The 16,439-nt window shown below is 36.4% G+C and overlaps 4 protein-coding genes across 4 annotated transcripts; 2 read left to right on the top strand and 2 right to left on the bottom strand.

The window, feature by feature from the left end:
- The first annotated feature begins 1,415 nt into the window (after positions 1-1,415).
- LOC104717010 (WRKY transcription factor 18) lies at positions 1,416-4,497 on the top strand. Its single transcript, XM_010434513.3, has 5 exons — positions 1,416-2,688; positions 2,830-2,892; positions 3,209-3,598; positions 3,722-3,838; positions 3,929-4,497. The coding sequence occupies exons 1-5, from the start codon at positions 2,629-2,631 to the stop codon at positions 4,220-4,222; spliced, it is 924 nt and encodes a 307-aa protein (XP_010432815.2). The 5' UTR covers positions 1,416-2,628; the 3' UTR covers positions 4,223-4,497.
- Positions 4,498-4,642: 145 nt separating this feature from the next.
- On the top strand, positions 4,643-6,362 carry LOC104717009 (protein POLAR LOCALIZATION DURING ASYMMETRIC DIVISION AND REDISTRIBUTION-like). Its single transcript, XM_010434512.3, has 3 exons — positions 4,643-5,197; positions 5,290-5,705; positions 5,801-6,362. Exons 1-3 carry the CDS (start codon positions 4,963-4,965, stop codon positions 6,149-6,151), a joined length of 1,002 nt encoding a protein of 333 aa, XP_010432814.1. The 5' UTR covers positions 4,643-4,962; the 3' UTR covers positions 6,152-6,362.
- Positions 6,312-9,907, bottom strand: LOC104717007 (small ribosomal subunit protein mS47). The gene is made up of 14 exons (XM_010434511.3): positions 9,616-9,907; positions 9,354-9,434; positions 9,177-9,245; positions 8,961-9,024; positions 8,732-8,811; positions 8,432-8,515; positions 7,899-7,983; positions 7,663-7,748; positions 7,468-7,589; positions 7,327-7,387; positions 7,114-7,212; positions 6,924-7,025; positions 6,810-6,851; positions 6,312-6,691 (listed from the first exon to the last, which is right to left on the bottom strand). The coding sequence occupies exons 1-14, from the start codon at positions 9,739-9,741 to the stop codon at positions 6,563-6,565; spliced, it is 1,230 nt and encodes a 409-aa protein (XP_010432813.2). The 5' UTR covers positions 9,742-9,907; the 3' UTR covers positions 6,312-6,562.
- A 234-nt stretch (positions 9,908-10,141) lies between these two features.
- LOC104717006 (phototropic-responsive NPH3 family protein NPY1) lies at positions 10,142-14,120 on the bottom strand. Its single transcript, XM_010434509.3, has 4 exons — positions 13,074-14,120; positions 12,049-12,118; positions 10,840-11,949; positions 10,142-10,761 (listed from the first exon to the last, which is right to left on the bottom strand). Exons 1-4 carry the CDS (start codon positions 13,133-13,135, stop codon positions 10,297-10,299), a joined length of 1,707 nt encoding a protein of 568 aa, XP_010432811.2. The 5' UTR covers positions 13,136-14,120; the 3' UTR covers positions 10,142-10,296.
- Positions 14,121-16,439: the final 2,319 nt, after the last annotated feature.

The raw sequence follows: 16,439 nt of genomic DNA, 5'->3' as shown, positions 1-16,439 counted from the left end.
GAAGCAAAAGACCAAAACAAAAAGAAAATATAAAAACATTACAAGATCATGCTTATGGATCGATGCATAAACTAGGTAATGACGTCATAGTATTGAGGTCGTCATGTAGAATATATCCGAGGAGGGGAGTTCGAGTTTTAGACGACGACTTAAAAAGATGGTCTTATTATAAGACTTATCACACTCCACCTAGGAGGATCAATAAACTAAACAACTTTTATGATATTTCCAAGTTCCAACTATGATATACTTGTTTAATTTAACTTCTCCATGAGCCGGCCCTAACTAATTTCTTCAATAGTAATATTATTGTTGCTCCACCATATCTATGTTTTAATTTTTAGTTCTATCAGAAAAGAAAAAAAATTCAGATAGTTTGATAAAAAAAAAAAATTCTTTTGGGGAAAAATGATAACAAGTTTGAATGTTTTTAACTGACAACCTACATAAACATTGATGTAGGTCTCATCGTCTCAATCCAAATTGACAACCTAGATCAATAAAATCAAAATGCATGGTATACTAGAGTCTTAAGAATCTCAATCGCACTATCGATTTTTCTAAATGTTCATGTAAAAGTAGTCAAGTGTTTTTGTATCATAGTGTTTGAAATAAACGGAACAATTAAGATGACACTAAAATTCACAACTTTGAACAAACAAAGGAAAAACAAAAAAAAGGTGACAAGAAAAAAAGAGGTCGGTGTCGGAGCCGCCCAAGGTGGCAACTTGTTCACACCACCATTCATCATCCTAATAATAACAGGGGGAAGGCCTCTCTCTCTCTCACAACTTGGAAGTCACGGTCGAGTCCGGTCAAGATTTGTTGCCCTTTTCCCGTGTGGGCTCACCCCACTCTTTGTTTTCTTGCTACACCCAAAAACTTCCACGTTTTTGTTTCACTCCCAATTTATTTATACTTCTTTTTTTGTCGGCTAATATTTTTTATGTTTTTGTTTACCATTTTCCCGCTAGAAATGTTTTTTTTTTCTACTGACTTGATTAATCACGCGATGTGATTGGTCGCTTTCCCAAACATTACTCTCTCAACACCAATCTTTCAGTAATTTGTATTTCTAAGAAGAAGTTTTAAGTGGTCTCGTGTTATAATAACACACGGTTGACGATGTTACTATACATTATATTCATCAGCGCAATGTGAATACTGCTCATTTAACTAGTTGTTTCTTTAGTACTATTTTGATAAGATATGCATCAAAGAAAATAAATATGGTAATAGAAAAAGAATTGCCGACCTCCAAAGATCAGAGTCAATGGTCAAGCAAGTCAAGGGAAAGTTCGTAACTGTTAAGAATCTCGACAAAACCCAAAAAAAATATTAACAGGACATAAAAGAAACACGGAATCCCCAACCTTATTTAAAATAATTAAAGTAACGACGTACGAAATTTTCTTAGGGCATGGGGACACTCCCGCCGATATTATTGATTTTTTGTTTTTCTATCCAATTCTTCTACTTGCTTCTCTTTTTTTTTTTTTTGTATAACTTGTTTTTATCATTTATTTTAGTTGGTTATTGTTTTGGATCAAGACTTGAAGAAAGTTTCTAAGTCTTTGGACGGTATTTCGGCTTTTCTATAATTTCAATTTTGAAAAAGTATTCATGATAACAGTCACTACATAAATAAATAAAACTAAACTAAAAGATGCACCTTTTTTTAATGAAATTATTAGCAAACTTAAAGTATCTAGATACTAATGTTATTAAAATACGGTACTACAAAACAAAACCGTAGCTCTTTTTTTTTCTTATATATAATATCATTAATTATATTTGAAAATATATCGAATAAATAATATAAATTTAGGTAAGAAATCAACATAGTATATAGAAGATGATTACGACAGTAAAATTAACCCACATACATACCGTACCGCATATAAGAAACTACGATAGCTTAGCTCAATTTAGAAAGTTTGTATTTACACAATCCCATAATTTTAGCCAATCACATTGGTGATTTAATTAGACAGCTTTTCATGTCTTGTTGTGCTTTATAAAAGAAAAAAAAATTATATATGAATGTCTTCTGGACTTTATAAGAAGACAGCTTTTTTTAGATTTATCTTCACTTTCCAACGACTTTCCTTCCTAACAAATCCAAAACGTCTTTCTTCAATCATATCGTACTTACATCATTGTTCTTTAATATTATTTCTTTAAATCATAAATTTATATATACTTTAAAATGTCATTTATTAGACACATCTTCCACTAAATTTAAACTATTTAAATTTGTATAAATTTGCTGAAAATGAATTAAAGATAAATTAAATATTATATAGAAAACCATATTAAAAATACAAAGTAACAATAGTTTAATTTTTATTATAGATTTTTTTTTGTTTCATTTTATTAAATTAAATTTATATATCTGGGCAACCCTTAAATTAATTTTCTTGTGCGGACTCTGTATGTATAAATAAAGGCATTTTTCTATGGGCAAATTCTCTCATTCAGTCGGACCAACTTGTGACCGAAGAAAGCAAAATTTAAGACCTTAGTCTCTCTCTCGCTCTCTCTCTCTCTCTCTCTCTCTCTCTCTCTCTCTCTACTACGCACCAACCAGTCCTTTTGTTGGTCTTAAGATAACTTACCGATTTCTCAATGGATTGTTCTTCGTTTCTCGATCTCAACACCAATCCTTTCCCTGAAAAGCTGCTTCCGGTGAGTCCTCCGGATCTCTCTTCTGATCCATTTCCCAAATCTAAGTTTTAATTTTTACTTGTTTTGTTTCCCATTCAATTTCTTTGAATTTGGGGATTGTGGTAACTAATCATGGGTTCGTTTCAAATTTTCATATTTCAGAAGAAGGAGGTTTCGGTTTCTGCTTCTACTCAATTAAAAAAGAAATGGTTGGAGCAAGACGAGGTTAGTTTCTTTCGTCGAACACTTGGTGTGCAATACCTTCGGATTTATCATAATTCATCAGTATGATCAATGATCGATGAGTCAATTGTTGTTGAGCTTTACACAATTCTGTTTTTAAACTTCACTTCACCAATCAATTAAGATGGATCTGAATTTGAATCTCTGAATACTTCTCATCTCTTTGTCTCGAAATTAATCAGTGATGATGTAGTAGTATAAAGTCTGAAACTTTTCATAAACAATTTGTTTTAAACAAAAAAAAAAAAAAAAAAGAAGAGTCTTTTTTAGTAATTTGATCTTTATGGTAAATGAACAGAGCGCGAGTGAGTTAAGAGAGGAGCTAAACAGAGTTAACTCAGAGAACAAGCTTCTAACAGAGAAGATAGCCACAGTCTATCAGAACTACTACGCACTACATCATCATTTGGAGAAGCTTCAGAGTCGACAGAGCCCTGAAATCGATAAGACCGAACAACCGATGAAGAAAAGAAAACAAGACCCGGATGAGCTCTTACGCTTTCCCATTGGACTCGGTAGTGGAATAACAGAGAATAGCTCCAGCAATGAAGATCATCATCATCATCATCAGCAGCAACATGAGCAGAAAAATCAGCTTCTTTCATGCAAAAGACCAGTCACTGATAGCTTCAACAAAGCTAAAGTTTCGACTGTCTACGTGCCTACTGATACATCGGACACAAGCTTGGTAAGCGGTTTTGTCTTTTAAGCTTTTTGATTAAAGAGACAAAGTTTTAGTGGAACTTTTTGCCTAGAGGCATGGGAGTATGTATGTGAATGATTATTGATTAAGCAGAGTGCAATTTTGCAGACAGTAAAAGATGGATTCCAATGGAGGAAATACGGACAAAAGGTTACAAGAGATAACCCGTCACCTAGAGCTTACTTTAGATGCTCGTTTGCACCGTCTTGTCCAGTCAAGAAGAAGGTAATTAACACACACTCTCAGTTGGATATCTCTAGCTAGATTTGTAGTAGTTTCAGCTGTCTAATGGTTTGTGGTGTTGTTGTTGTTCAGGTACAGCGCAGCGCAGAGGATCCGTCTTTACTGGTAGCAGCATACGAAGGAACGCATAACCACTTGGGTCCAAACGCTTCCGAAGGTGATGTTACAAGCCAGAACGGGTCAAACACTGTGACTTTGGATCTGGTTCATGGTAGTCATAGATTAGCTTTAGAGAAGAACGAAAGGAATTCGATGCAAGAGGTTCTGGTACAACAAATGGCGTCTTCGTTGACGAAAGATTCAAAATTTACAGCTGCTCTCGCTGCTGCTATATCTGGGAGGTTGATGGAGCAATCTAGAACATGAAAAGCTCCAGTGAAATGTTTTTGTTTTGTTTAGTAGTATATCATCACCCCTGGCAAAAAGAATGGGTGGTTTTCCTACTTTTCTGAATTGTGTATCTTTCGATCATTAGGAGATAAAAAGATGTAAACTTTAGTGTAAATAAAATTATATACTAGTATGTTCGAGAAATTTTAAATGTTAGTTAGATGAACATTGATTCGTCTGAATTTATGAAACTCTTGTACCATAGAGAAACATATGAATTTAATGCTTATGACTGCAATTTTTTTTGCAAATAGTGTTTAAAAAGTGTCACCATAAATTTTCCAATCACAATCTCAATTATTGAATTTTAGAGTCACTATAGATATTTGTTTTCTTTTAACCTTTGTTACTAATTATATCCTTTTAATATTTGTGTTACACAAAGTTTATTGTATTGTAGTATTGTTACAAAATGAGAATAAGAAGAAGCAATGATTGAAGAAAGATTCCCGCAAAAGAGAAAATAAAGAAATTCAAAAAAGAGAAGAAAATGAAGATTTCCCTCCAAACTCTGCAAGTCTCGTGATTGTCATTTAATACCTCACCCCATCTGTTCATCGCTCTCTGTTACGACTCCGTCCCACCATTATCAATGTTAACCCGATCTCGGCGGTCCCTCCCTCCTACTACTACTACTACTACTACCCTTTTAAATCTCGTCTCTTTTTATAAACCCATGAGAGTATTCGTTTCTGTTTTCTCTTGGGTCTTCTTCAATGGAAGCCAGTGGTCACTCGCGGCGGAGGAGGGGAGATGGGTGCACTGTCGTGGAGTGTTATACGCCTCGGAAGGTCGTGGGTAGGTGGCTTTCTGGGTTGAGAAGTTCCAAGGGGAAGAGAGAGACAGGGGAGGGAGATGAAGAAGATGATAATACCAGAGGATACAACTTACCGCCCATAAGGTGTTCGACGAAACGCCTTAACGAGAATTCACCGAATACTAATCAATTTGGTGAGAAGTTTGTATTTTTCTTCTTCTTCCTACACTTATACTTCTCTTGAAATGTACTAATCAGCAACAAGTATTGGTTTTGCTTTGTGCAGAATCACAAAGCAGAGAAGCACCTTTGGAAATGGGAATTGGTTCTTTTTTGCTCTATCTTGTTGTTGCAAGTAAGACCGAGCTTGATAAGATGACAAACCTGCGGATGCAAATGGAGATGTTTCTTCTCAATGCGAAAGAAGAGTTACAGAAGAAAGAACTAGAGGCAAATCCACCCATGTCTTCAAATGAAGCAAGCGGTTACCAGTTTTCTCCTCAAGAATTCTCGAATTTGGCGTCATCCATTTTCCAAGAGTCATCAACTAGTGTTCTTCTTCAAGAGGAGTACACAGAATTCGAGATCTCAAAACCAGACCGCAACTCAAAACTTCAGGCTGAGGTAGGTAGGTTGCCTCTGGATGAAAAAGCAGAGGATAGACACCCAAAGTATCAGATTCAGAGACAACGCAAACTTGAAGTAATCACAAAAACAAAAACCTCTTTTATCTTCTTACATTTCCTATGAAACAGGTTCTTGATTTCTAAGGCTTGTAGTTCTTTGGGTGTTTGTAGGAAAATGAGGTCGCAAAGAGTCATATACCGGAGATGTTGGTTACCGATGAAAGAAATGGAGTCTGCCCGTTCGAACTAGAGAAAAAACTGCACGAACTACTGGAGACAAGGCAACAAGAAGAGTTACTGAAGCTTGAGACTGCTCTTAGTCGTGTTGAACGCAGACTACAAGAGAAAGAGACCGAGGTTTCATGGTGGAAAGACGCAGCCCGCCTGCTTGCTCAGCGTGTTCCTGAATCTTCTCGATCTGGACTAGAATGGTGCAACCCAGAGTCTTCAACCTGTTCAGAACGATTTGTTCCAAGATCTTATAAAGCATGCTCCAAACACCGCACCAGTTTTTCTAGATGATGAATCCTTAAGTATAAGTGTATTTTCTTTTACAGCGTTTGGTCTGAAGTGTTCTTAACCGTTTGTTTATGTGAAGTTCGCTTTTAGTTGAACAAGTTGCCACTGTCCCTGTTTGGTGCATGTTACCTGAAAATCACTAGTCAGGGTAGGAATTGCACTGTTTCTGTATCCAATCAAGCTTTTTTAAAAATTCTACACTTTGGCCCTTCAACAGTATAATGGAATCTTGTCACAGAAGAGGAACAAACAAACTATCATAGGACAGTTAAAAAACTTGACACCTAATTAAAAAGATAAACTTGACAGTGAGGGATAAACAGAGTTTGACAGCAAAAGGTCGTCGCATGGATCTCTTTTGAGAATAGACCGGTGGAATTCTTTATTGCAGGTAAAGGAGTATCAGTAGATTCCTCAGAAGAACGGCTCTCGTTGGGCTGTTGGCAGCTTCAGCTCAGAATCTAAACCATCGAGCTCTGTGGCTGGCGCGAAGTAGCAATCCACCATGTCTTTGCTTACGTCTTCTAGGCGTGGAGGATCCCACTGCAAATATTTTTGGAAGGAGAAAACCACAAATTATCATAAACTAAAACCTGGAACATGAACATAAGCAAAAGGAGTTCCAAACGTCTAGTTTTAAGGCTGATCTGTTTGTATGCACCTTTGGAGCAAAGTCTTTGTCCACCAAACGGGCTCGAACACCCTATCAACAGCAAACGTTTTCAATATATGCATATAGTGATGCTTTATTTGAGGAATCGGTTATATATTTCACCTCGCAAAAGTCGCCAGAGACCGTCTTTGCAACTCCACACAGAGATATACGGTATTCACGTGTGAGACACTGATCAAGAGTTTGGAATCTACCTTCTCGTATCTGAGAAGTAAGAAGAGAAGAAATCGCCAGAATCAGAAAAAATGAGATGCTTTTGGATAAAGGAGAAGCAGAGACTAAAAGGACTCACAGATTGCAAAGTAATCTTTAAGCTCAAAGGTGAAGCTTCTTTGATTTGTTTGAGAGTTTTCTTGCACCATTCATTGCAAGAATTAGCAGTCTCATTTTTCTGAGCCACGGGTAAACGTAAAAGTTTAGAACTTGACGAAACTCTCAAGCCAAGTCGATTTAGAGTCCTCAATTGAATCACATATCATGAGTACGCTAGGAAAATATCTCTTACCATGGCCTCAATGATTTCTTCAACCGTATCAAGCCCAAAATATTTATCAATCATCTCAATCCTGACAAAAGATTTTTTTGTAACACGATTGTGGGATATTCAAAGAGATTTTAAGATACGGAGACAAGGTAAAAGATTTACTTGTGCAGTACACTGCTATTGTCAGGGTAAACAAGATCACCATATTGAGCAAGAGAATCCTCAATGACGGTAGGATCATCGCTCAACAGTTTACCAATTCTCTCTTCGATCATGGGAAGTCTCTGCCACCACAACTAATATAAGGAATGCACTTAAGAGGAAAGATCAAAACATGGGAAAAGGTAAGAAACAAACCGAATTTAAGCAATAGTGGGTGGCAAGACCACATGCTATCATTTCGACACCATTAAGTTTCTGCCCTGTTAGAGCCAAGTATTCCCCTGAACAAGAAAACACAAAAACCGCTTCATGAAAACCAAATCGTTGCAGTTTAATATTTGTATGCCAGTCCGATTCCGATCAAGAATTTGACCATCAATTTAGCATAGAATATGAATCCAGTGGAGACATCAGCCAAAGATGACGTTCACCTAAATAACCAGGAAGCCGTGAAAGGTAATAGGAAGCTCCTGCATCAGGATGAAAACCAATTTGAACCTCTGGATGGGCCAACACCTGCATATGCACAGTCGGTCAGAACACCTTCACCACCAACTATTTCGAAGTACAAGAGAAGAGACCGGTTTACACAAAGAGAAAGGCGTTACTGATAATTAACTAGACAACATGATATTTAATATACAGAGAAAATGGTGCTGAACTCCAACAAACAGATTTAACTTCTTTCTTAAGAGACTGTAGGACCTTGTCACGTCCCATATGGACAGTTGGTCAGAACACCTTAACTACTATCCAAAATAAAAGAGAAGAAACAGTATCGCACAAAAAAAACGGCACTACTGAGAGAAAATGGCTTCGAACACCAACTAAGAGATTTAACTGCATTTCTTAAGAGACTGTAGGACCTTCTGTAGACCAATCGATGGAATCTATTTTCTTTTATTACAGTGTTCACTCAACATTAAAAAACCAGTGATTCGTAATAATAGATCGAGCCACATACAGTTTTATCTGTAGCCACACGAAACATCCCTGGAATTGAAATTCCACCACCACAACCCATGGTTACACCATCCATTATAGCTATCTGCAGTAAGATAAAAATCTTTAGGTATAAGAGCAGGAAACAACATTCAAATAGCTTAACTCTTGCATCTTATCTCCTAAAATCAGCTTCATATATTATTATTGAGTGGAAGCAAATAAATAAGCTAGTAGAGCTCTTTCTAATCACTCGCAGTCATACCAACCAATCCCATCTAGTATTAACACATATCATCGAGGAAAAGTCTAGGAATCTCACATTTGGTTTCAAATATGTTCCTTGGAGGTATACAAACTTGTACAAGTTCTCGAAATAACGATTACATTCTTCAGTATTCCCTGCGCAAATAAAAGTGGCAATACATCAGCAATTCTTCTCAGTAACTTACCAGATTAACTCTGGTGAAAGGGATATGAAATGGCTTGCCCTGAACCTCAAAAAAAACTTTCCAGGTATCTAACAATGAAAACTAATAGAAGATATGGACCTTCATTGACTGAGTGATAAAGAGGCAAGACATCTGCACCAGAACAGAACGTTTTGCCGCTACCCTTCAGAGAAAAAAAAACCAAAAAAAAAAATCAAAAGAGTAGCTTAATCAAGGGAGAATGTTACTGTTAAATAACCATGGTTCAAAAGAACACATGATCTATTGAGTAGTAGCAACGAATCTCGTAAAATTAACACAGAGAAAGTGTCATACCTTCATCAAAACAAAGGAAATAGCTGGATTCTCTTCCCATGAATCGTATAGCCTCGTTAACCGACTTAACTAAAACACACAAACAAATATTGAAGCAAAACTCTAACAAATACTAAATGAGCTAAAAGAAACCAGACTTGAAATCCAAAAAGAAAACTATGGTAAAGACAATAATACCATAGGAGCAGAAAGAGCATTGAGAGAAGAGGGGCTATTGAGAATGGCAGCTCTTGATTTAGCTTTTCCTTCCACCATAACCTTCAATTACAGCAAAATCCACACTTATGTATCTCTCAAATTGAAAAAAGGAAGTAGATTTCATTTATCAAATGATGAGATTCCTCATTTACGATCAAATTAGATCAAAATGTTTAAGATTTACACAAACAGACTATCAAATCAAGCACATTTAGTGAAGTGAAGACCCCAAGAAACTAACCTGGTCTTCAATATCGGCATCTGATGCGGAATAGTTTGGAAGAGCAGAAAAGCTTCTTCTATAAGAAACGGACCGAACCCATTGTAAGGGTTCAGTCACTCTCCTCAAAGCTTTCACTGATTGCATCTCTCTCACTCACTCTCTCTCTCTCTCTCTCTCTCTCTGTCGCTCCGTCGAGAAGACGCCTCTTTGTTCCGAGGGTTTTGGGTTTTGGCTCTCAAGCTGTGGCCGGCGGCGATTCCTAGCCGTCAGATCAGATTTACTCGACAATGAAAATGTTAAATGAACGTCTAAACGTAGGATCACTTATCGGCCCTAGTTAAAGCCCATTAGGCCCAATAAATCACAGTTCGATGTCCCACTTCATTTAACTAGAAAGAAATTAGGAATGTTAAAGATTGTTTTTAAGACTAATCCAAAACATAACGTTTTTTTCTTTTCTATTTTTTGTTGTTGCAAGGATTTAATGAAACATAAGGTTGTTTTTAGCTACTACTAAATAAGTAGTAATAGTCTTAAACGAAACTGTTAACAAATCTTTACGAATTACGACTAAAGGAACACAGAACAGAACACAACTTCATCAGTTTTAATTTAAACGACCACAAATCCTAAAACCACTTATAATACGTTACAACCATTAATAGCTTCTCTTTACAAATTTAGGTTATCCCCACTGATTCAAGATATCGAATGTCTTCGGCGCCGGGAAGAAGAGCTTGACGACTTAGCTGGCGGACTTTGAGAGCTCCCAGACGATACCTCAGAGCTCTTGTTACTACTCTCTACTTTACCCGGCCATATCTTCTCAAAGATCCTCCTTGACCTAGACGGCATCAGCTGTGCCCCACCACCACTCCTCGTGCTCTTACTTCCTCTGCTTTTCTTGCTCAGCTCCACCTTCTTCGTCGCTTCTTCTCCTTTGTTCTCTTCAATCTTTTCAACCGGCGAGTGCGACGAAGCTGCAACAGATGCGACGGGGCTGTGATTTGCTCGGAGCTGCTCAAAGTAAAGAACTTGCACCACCACTCGCAACGGAAGTCGCTCGTTCTGTGCAGCGTGAGTCGATGCCTCTCCCGTCAGTTTCCTCACGTCCATTAATCCGCAAAGTCTCTTCTTTTCGGATTTCGTTAGTTCTGTGTGTTCCTACAAAAACCAACTCCACATATTTTACAAAAATGTCCGGAAAGTTTCATTCTTTTTCAGAAACATGATCTTATTTACCTTCATGAAAGTGTCAATGGCTTTGTAGAGACCATCGTGAATCGGCCTAGCTGATTCCGGGATTAGCTCAGATAACTCGATGAAGCTAGAGAGCGTAAGATCAGAACAATGTGTGAGATAAGCGTCAATCAATCTTCCAACGCTCAACAAAATCCCATTTCCTAATACAAACTCCTTGTACCGATCATCTTCAGATACACGTTTCTCATCCGCCATGAACTGATCAACAATCCGATGAACTAATCCGACTTCATGGATCAGCAAATCCTTAACCGAGGCCTCGTGCAGCTTTAAGCTCACGTTTTGAACCAAGTCTTCTTGCACCGTCTCATCAGCTCCAACTAAGATGGAAACTTTAAGGAGTTTGAGCAAGAAGCTGCAAGAAGAGTAGCTCATCGCTCTGTTTACTCTTGGCAACAAGAAAACAACCGTCTCAACGAGATGTTTGTTTGAAGAAGCTGCTTCTGTCAAAGACTCCATAGATTCTGGTAACCACCTTGCAACATAGTATCTAAGTGCTTCAGCTATTACACCATTGTTCATCCTTCCACTCGATTTCACAACGCTCATCACCAGCTTAAACATATCAAACTCGAGCTCACATACATCTTCGACCCACCAATCTTTTGGAATCACATTCTCCTCCCGATGATACTCAACTATCTTATCAGGTCCAGATAACTTCCTGTTGTGTGTATAAGACCAAGTGATCGTCTCAGGATTCACCAAAATCTTAGCTGAAACAGAATCAATGCATCTACCGACAAGCTTCAGATCTTCAGACCAAGGAAGAAGAGATCTTGTTGTCTGAAGCACAATGATTGAGTCTTTCCAGCTTCTGAATATGCCAGAGTTGAGGAAAACTTCGATCTTGTATATGAGATTACCGCGATCAGCATCTTCAGTCATTTCAAGATACTCAGCTGCACATCGCACAGCGGTTATGTTGTAAGCATTGAGGGTAACCGTCATCCCATAGCAAAACTTAGCACAGATCTCAAACGCTTTGTGTCCTCCAGGCATGTCTAGTATAGTGATCTCATTAGTTTCTTCTTCAGCCGCCTCAAAAACCAGTCGCTGCATTCGGTTGCTCTTTGATAGCAGCGGGAACTGAAAATGTAACATTGGCAGCATAAGAAATACATATTGCATTACAATTGTACCACTTAATCAGTAACAAATTATGTTATTAGCATTACAAGACTGTACCTTATGGAGGTGAAATGTGACCTCGCCAACATGTATAGTAACATCACTGTCTAGATCCGAAACAGCATACCTGTGCGGAAGAAATTGATGGTTAGATTAAACACTGAGACCAAGTGCACAATCATCTAAACAAGAACTCTACAGATTAATTAGTGAAAACTCCTTTCTTAAACATTTTAGATGTTATGTTTTCATTCAGAATTAACCTTACAACTACAGGCAAATTAATCATGTTTATGTCTCTCAACTACCAAAGATAATCATTACTTTGCATTTCTCTTATAGCACAAAACAAAGGAAACAAGATTCTTAGCCTAGTTTAGAAAGTCCAGATGTCATAACTTGGAAGAGATGTCTCAGATATAAACAGAAATAAAGCATTAGTAACAAAAGTAAAGAGAGATTCTTCACTTTCTAAATTAAAAGAAAACTCATAATCATCATTCCCTTTTGCTTTCCACTCTTTTGCTCTTGCAAATCAGGACCACAAAACAACAACAACAACACATAAACAAAGACAGATCATCTAATGGATGGACCACTCCTGAAACTCATAATACCCCATTTCTTGTTAACTCTATAGCCTTTTTCTTTGTGGTATTTCCCGCAAAAAAAAAAAAAAAAAAAGTGATGATTGAAACAATCACAATAATGGTGATGAAAAAACTTATTTTATCTCTAAAATCAAAACCAGAGTATTTTTAACTGGTAAGTAACAGAGTGAGTTTAAGCACTTTTTAACTATATGTATATTCATAGAGGAAATGAGAATTTGTCAGGGAAGTCACTGAATCTGTTTTTTAACAGCTTCTGCTCTAAAAGATAGAAACCAAGAGAAGAGGGGACAACATGCTTCTACAAACCCTACAAGAACCAGACAGAGGCAAAACATGTGGAGAAAAAAAATGAATAGAAACGAGAACAGAACAAACAAAAACAGAGAGAACCGAGAAAACAGTAGAACGTATGACCCATCAAAGTAAAAATAGTAAGAGAAAAAAACATTAAAATTTTTGCTTGCTTACTTGACGAATTTGCCATCAGATTGAAATGTATCAGGCTTAGAGCCAAGCTTCATGAACTTCATCTTACTACTTCGTCTTCGTTACCAAAAAAAGAACACACCTTTGTTTGACTCTGAAGCAGCTTTACTCTCTCTTTTTCGAACCGATCAAACAAAAACCAGAACCAAAGAAGAAGAAGAAGAAGAAGAAGAAGAAGAAGAAGAAGAAGAAGAAGAAGAAGAAGAAAAGGGCAAAAAAGAGAACATTGTTTCTTAATGTTGAGGTGGTGATGTTGGAAGAAGGAAAGACCATTAATGGAAAAGGGATGTTAGAAAGGAGACAAGAGAAACCAAACCCATGTTTTGCCTCACTATCCTTTTGCAAGAAACCAAACTCCCTCGGACAACGGGATCTTTTTCTCCCATCTCAACTAACCATTTACTAACAGCATTTATTGACTCTCTCAACACGAACAGAGAACACAGAACACCATTATAAAGTTTCAAACTTTCTTTTTTTTTGTTTTTTAATTTCAACTTTCCAAGAAAATAAAAAAAAAAGCCTCAGAAAGATAATCCCATCATCATAATCACGCACAGGAAATAAAAGCAAAAACCCAAATGGCGTAAGAGAGAGAGAGAGAGAGATAGGGAGAAGGAAGAAGTGCTTTTGTCTTTGAGAGAGTCAATAAATATAGAAAGAGAGAGGATTAAAGGAGGGAGAGAGGAGAGAGATGAAATCAGTGGCCGCCAATGCTTTTAAAGCGGGGACTGATCCGCTGGAGGAGATCTTCTCTTTCCCTCTTCTTCTACTCCTTTTTCTTCTCTGTTTTGGCTCAAATCTCAATGTAAGTTGTATTTATTTTTATTTCTGAGTTGTATAGTAGGAGTACTATAGTATTTGAGAGCTGCTAGCTCGGGAAGGGATGAGGAATGATGAAGATTTATTTTTCGTCTGACGATGTTGTCTCTCCTACTATCCTACTCCAATAAATAAATGTAGTATTATTTTGGTGTATATTTCTTTATCTCTTAAAAATTGATGTTTTGAGATATTTTTTTTGTCCCATAAAAATTGATGTTTGGGAAACTTTAAAAAATAATCATTGAAAATATTTAAAATTTTGAATTGTTATTGGTTTAAAATTAAATAATATTATCTCTTTAGTTAAAGAAAAAATATAGTATTTAAACTCAGTAATCATTATTTTCTTAAAATGTGTAAAATTTTATAAATATCAATCTTACAAGAGAGACAGAGTATTTCTAAGGATGGAAAAGGTGAAAATTGAAAGAAGGGTAAAAAGAGAGTGGGAATCTAGCTTGCAAATATTCTAAATTAGCCAGCTAAGTTGTTTGAATATTACTAGTACTACTAATTAACAACTGGTTTTAATTACTTCCTTTATACTTTACGTCTTTTATATATTTAATGGGCATTGTACATCTCAATTCGCTTGTCGTGTAACTAGTCCTATATACCTTCTTCGTCTATACATGATCTATGAGATAGGAAGTACACATACATGATAATATTCCAAGTTCCAACACTTCTACATAAGTACATTGGCTAATCGAGCCATAGCCTGTTTTTTTGTTTGACTCATATATAAGTCATAACCTAATCACTAATCAGTAAAGTAATTTTCCGATAACAACATCTTTTTACATGGTTTTTGTACACTTTATAGTAAAACGATCAATCGCGCGTGGAGTTTGCACTTCGCACCACCTTAATTGCTTTTTTACCCTTCTCCGTGTTTACTCTAGTTCCGCTTCTTTTAATGTAACGAATGATAACACAACACGTGTAATTAGCGTCTTCACCTAGTTCCCTTCTTTGTACTTTTGTAATTGGTCTGGGTGTGACCGAAACGCCGTGAAATCGACGCGCCGTTACTTACACGTCCGTCCGTCCCAACGGAACCCGCTAGCTTGCCGAGAGAGAGAGAGGGACACTTTTGACTTTTTTGATTCCGTTATTCTAGATGCTCTCACGAGTTGGTCAGACTTTGCATTTCCTAACTTTGACTTTCCATGCAAAATAAAAAAGCTCTCTAAAACACGATTAGTTTCTTTATGCATGGACTCCTTCTATTCCACATCTGACAACTTATAATATAAATCATCAACAAATTAAGGTCAATTATTGTAACTAAATATATATATTAAAAAAAATACTTAGAGGAATCATACTCATATTGCACATAATAGATGAAATTAATTCCGCTCGACAAAACAAAGACAACAACTATACTTCTAAATAGTTGAGATGACTCTGACTATTGTATATTAGTTTTTATTTACTTTTTAGAAAGTACATATCTTAATTTTATATGAACGTAATTTTCTCTGAAAGAAGCTTCATGTAAAGTTTTATCCTTTTGATGTCACTATGTATGTTTTTCACACCCATGAATATCTCGTCTCTCACCAAAATCCCAATATAAATATTTAAACATAGTGTTCACAACTAGCTACTGTATAGTCAGTCGGTCAGAATAATGTAAAGACTGTTGCTAAACCATATACGGTCGGTAAATCTTATCTGATTTTGCATGGATTATGCAAAACTAGATATAATATTTAAATTTACTATATATCCAAAATATTAGAGAGTACAGAAACAGACAAATAATCTAAGCATGTGTGGTAATTTGTTTGTTTTCTCTTAAAGAGAGTGTAAGGGTGATCTGTTACTTGTGGTTTCAGTTTTTTTTCAAGACATTAACAAAAATGGCGTAGTCAAGATCTTGAATGGACCCGTTTTGGTTTAGAAGGTATTAATGTTTTTAGCCATTTTTATCGGAGTATGTAATTTGGTAGGGTCTGCATGTCATTTTTCTTTACGTGCCGTAGCTGTTTTCACGTGATTAATTGCTCAATTATATAATATGAACACAAAACACGTATCGTAAGAGTCGCAACGTAGTTATGGAGATGTATGTATATGGTCCCAAAGCTAAGTAGACTAAGTAGTAAATGAAGGTTGACAAGCATGCTTCATAGTGGCTTAATTATTTCAATGGTAATTATATTGATGCGTCTGCGTCTTCGCTAAAAGGATAAGTATATATTATAAATTTGACTTGTCTTTATATATGCCGGACATGTAACTCGCCATATTCTTCGTTATCTTCCGTTTCTAAAGTCTTTGAGTTGATAAATATAAGAATACATGTGACTGCGACAACATCAACTAAAGAATAATTTGTTTTATTTCACTATTCTTCATGTTACCTTTCTTCTTCCAAAGCACTTGATTCCGAAAACATCTTGTTCCGAAAAATATAATATCTAGTCTTCAATTACACGAATATTATCCTAAATACTTATGTGGCCCAACAACCATAGTAAAATTAGTACCTACTACCTGAATATTGGTTTC

The sequence above is a fragment of the Camelina sativa genome, chromosome 10 (genome assembly GCF_030686135.1).
Source record: "Camelina sativa cultivar CO46 ecotype springtype chromosome 10, ASM3068613v1".
Taxonomy (NCBI): domain Eukaryota; kingdom Viridiplantae; phylum Streptophyta; class Magnoliopsida; order Brassicales; family Brassicaceae; genus Camelina; species Camelina sativa.
The sequence above is the reverse complement of the archived record's forward strand: the minus strand, read 5'-3'. Positions and strand labels throughout refer to the sequence as shown.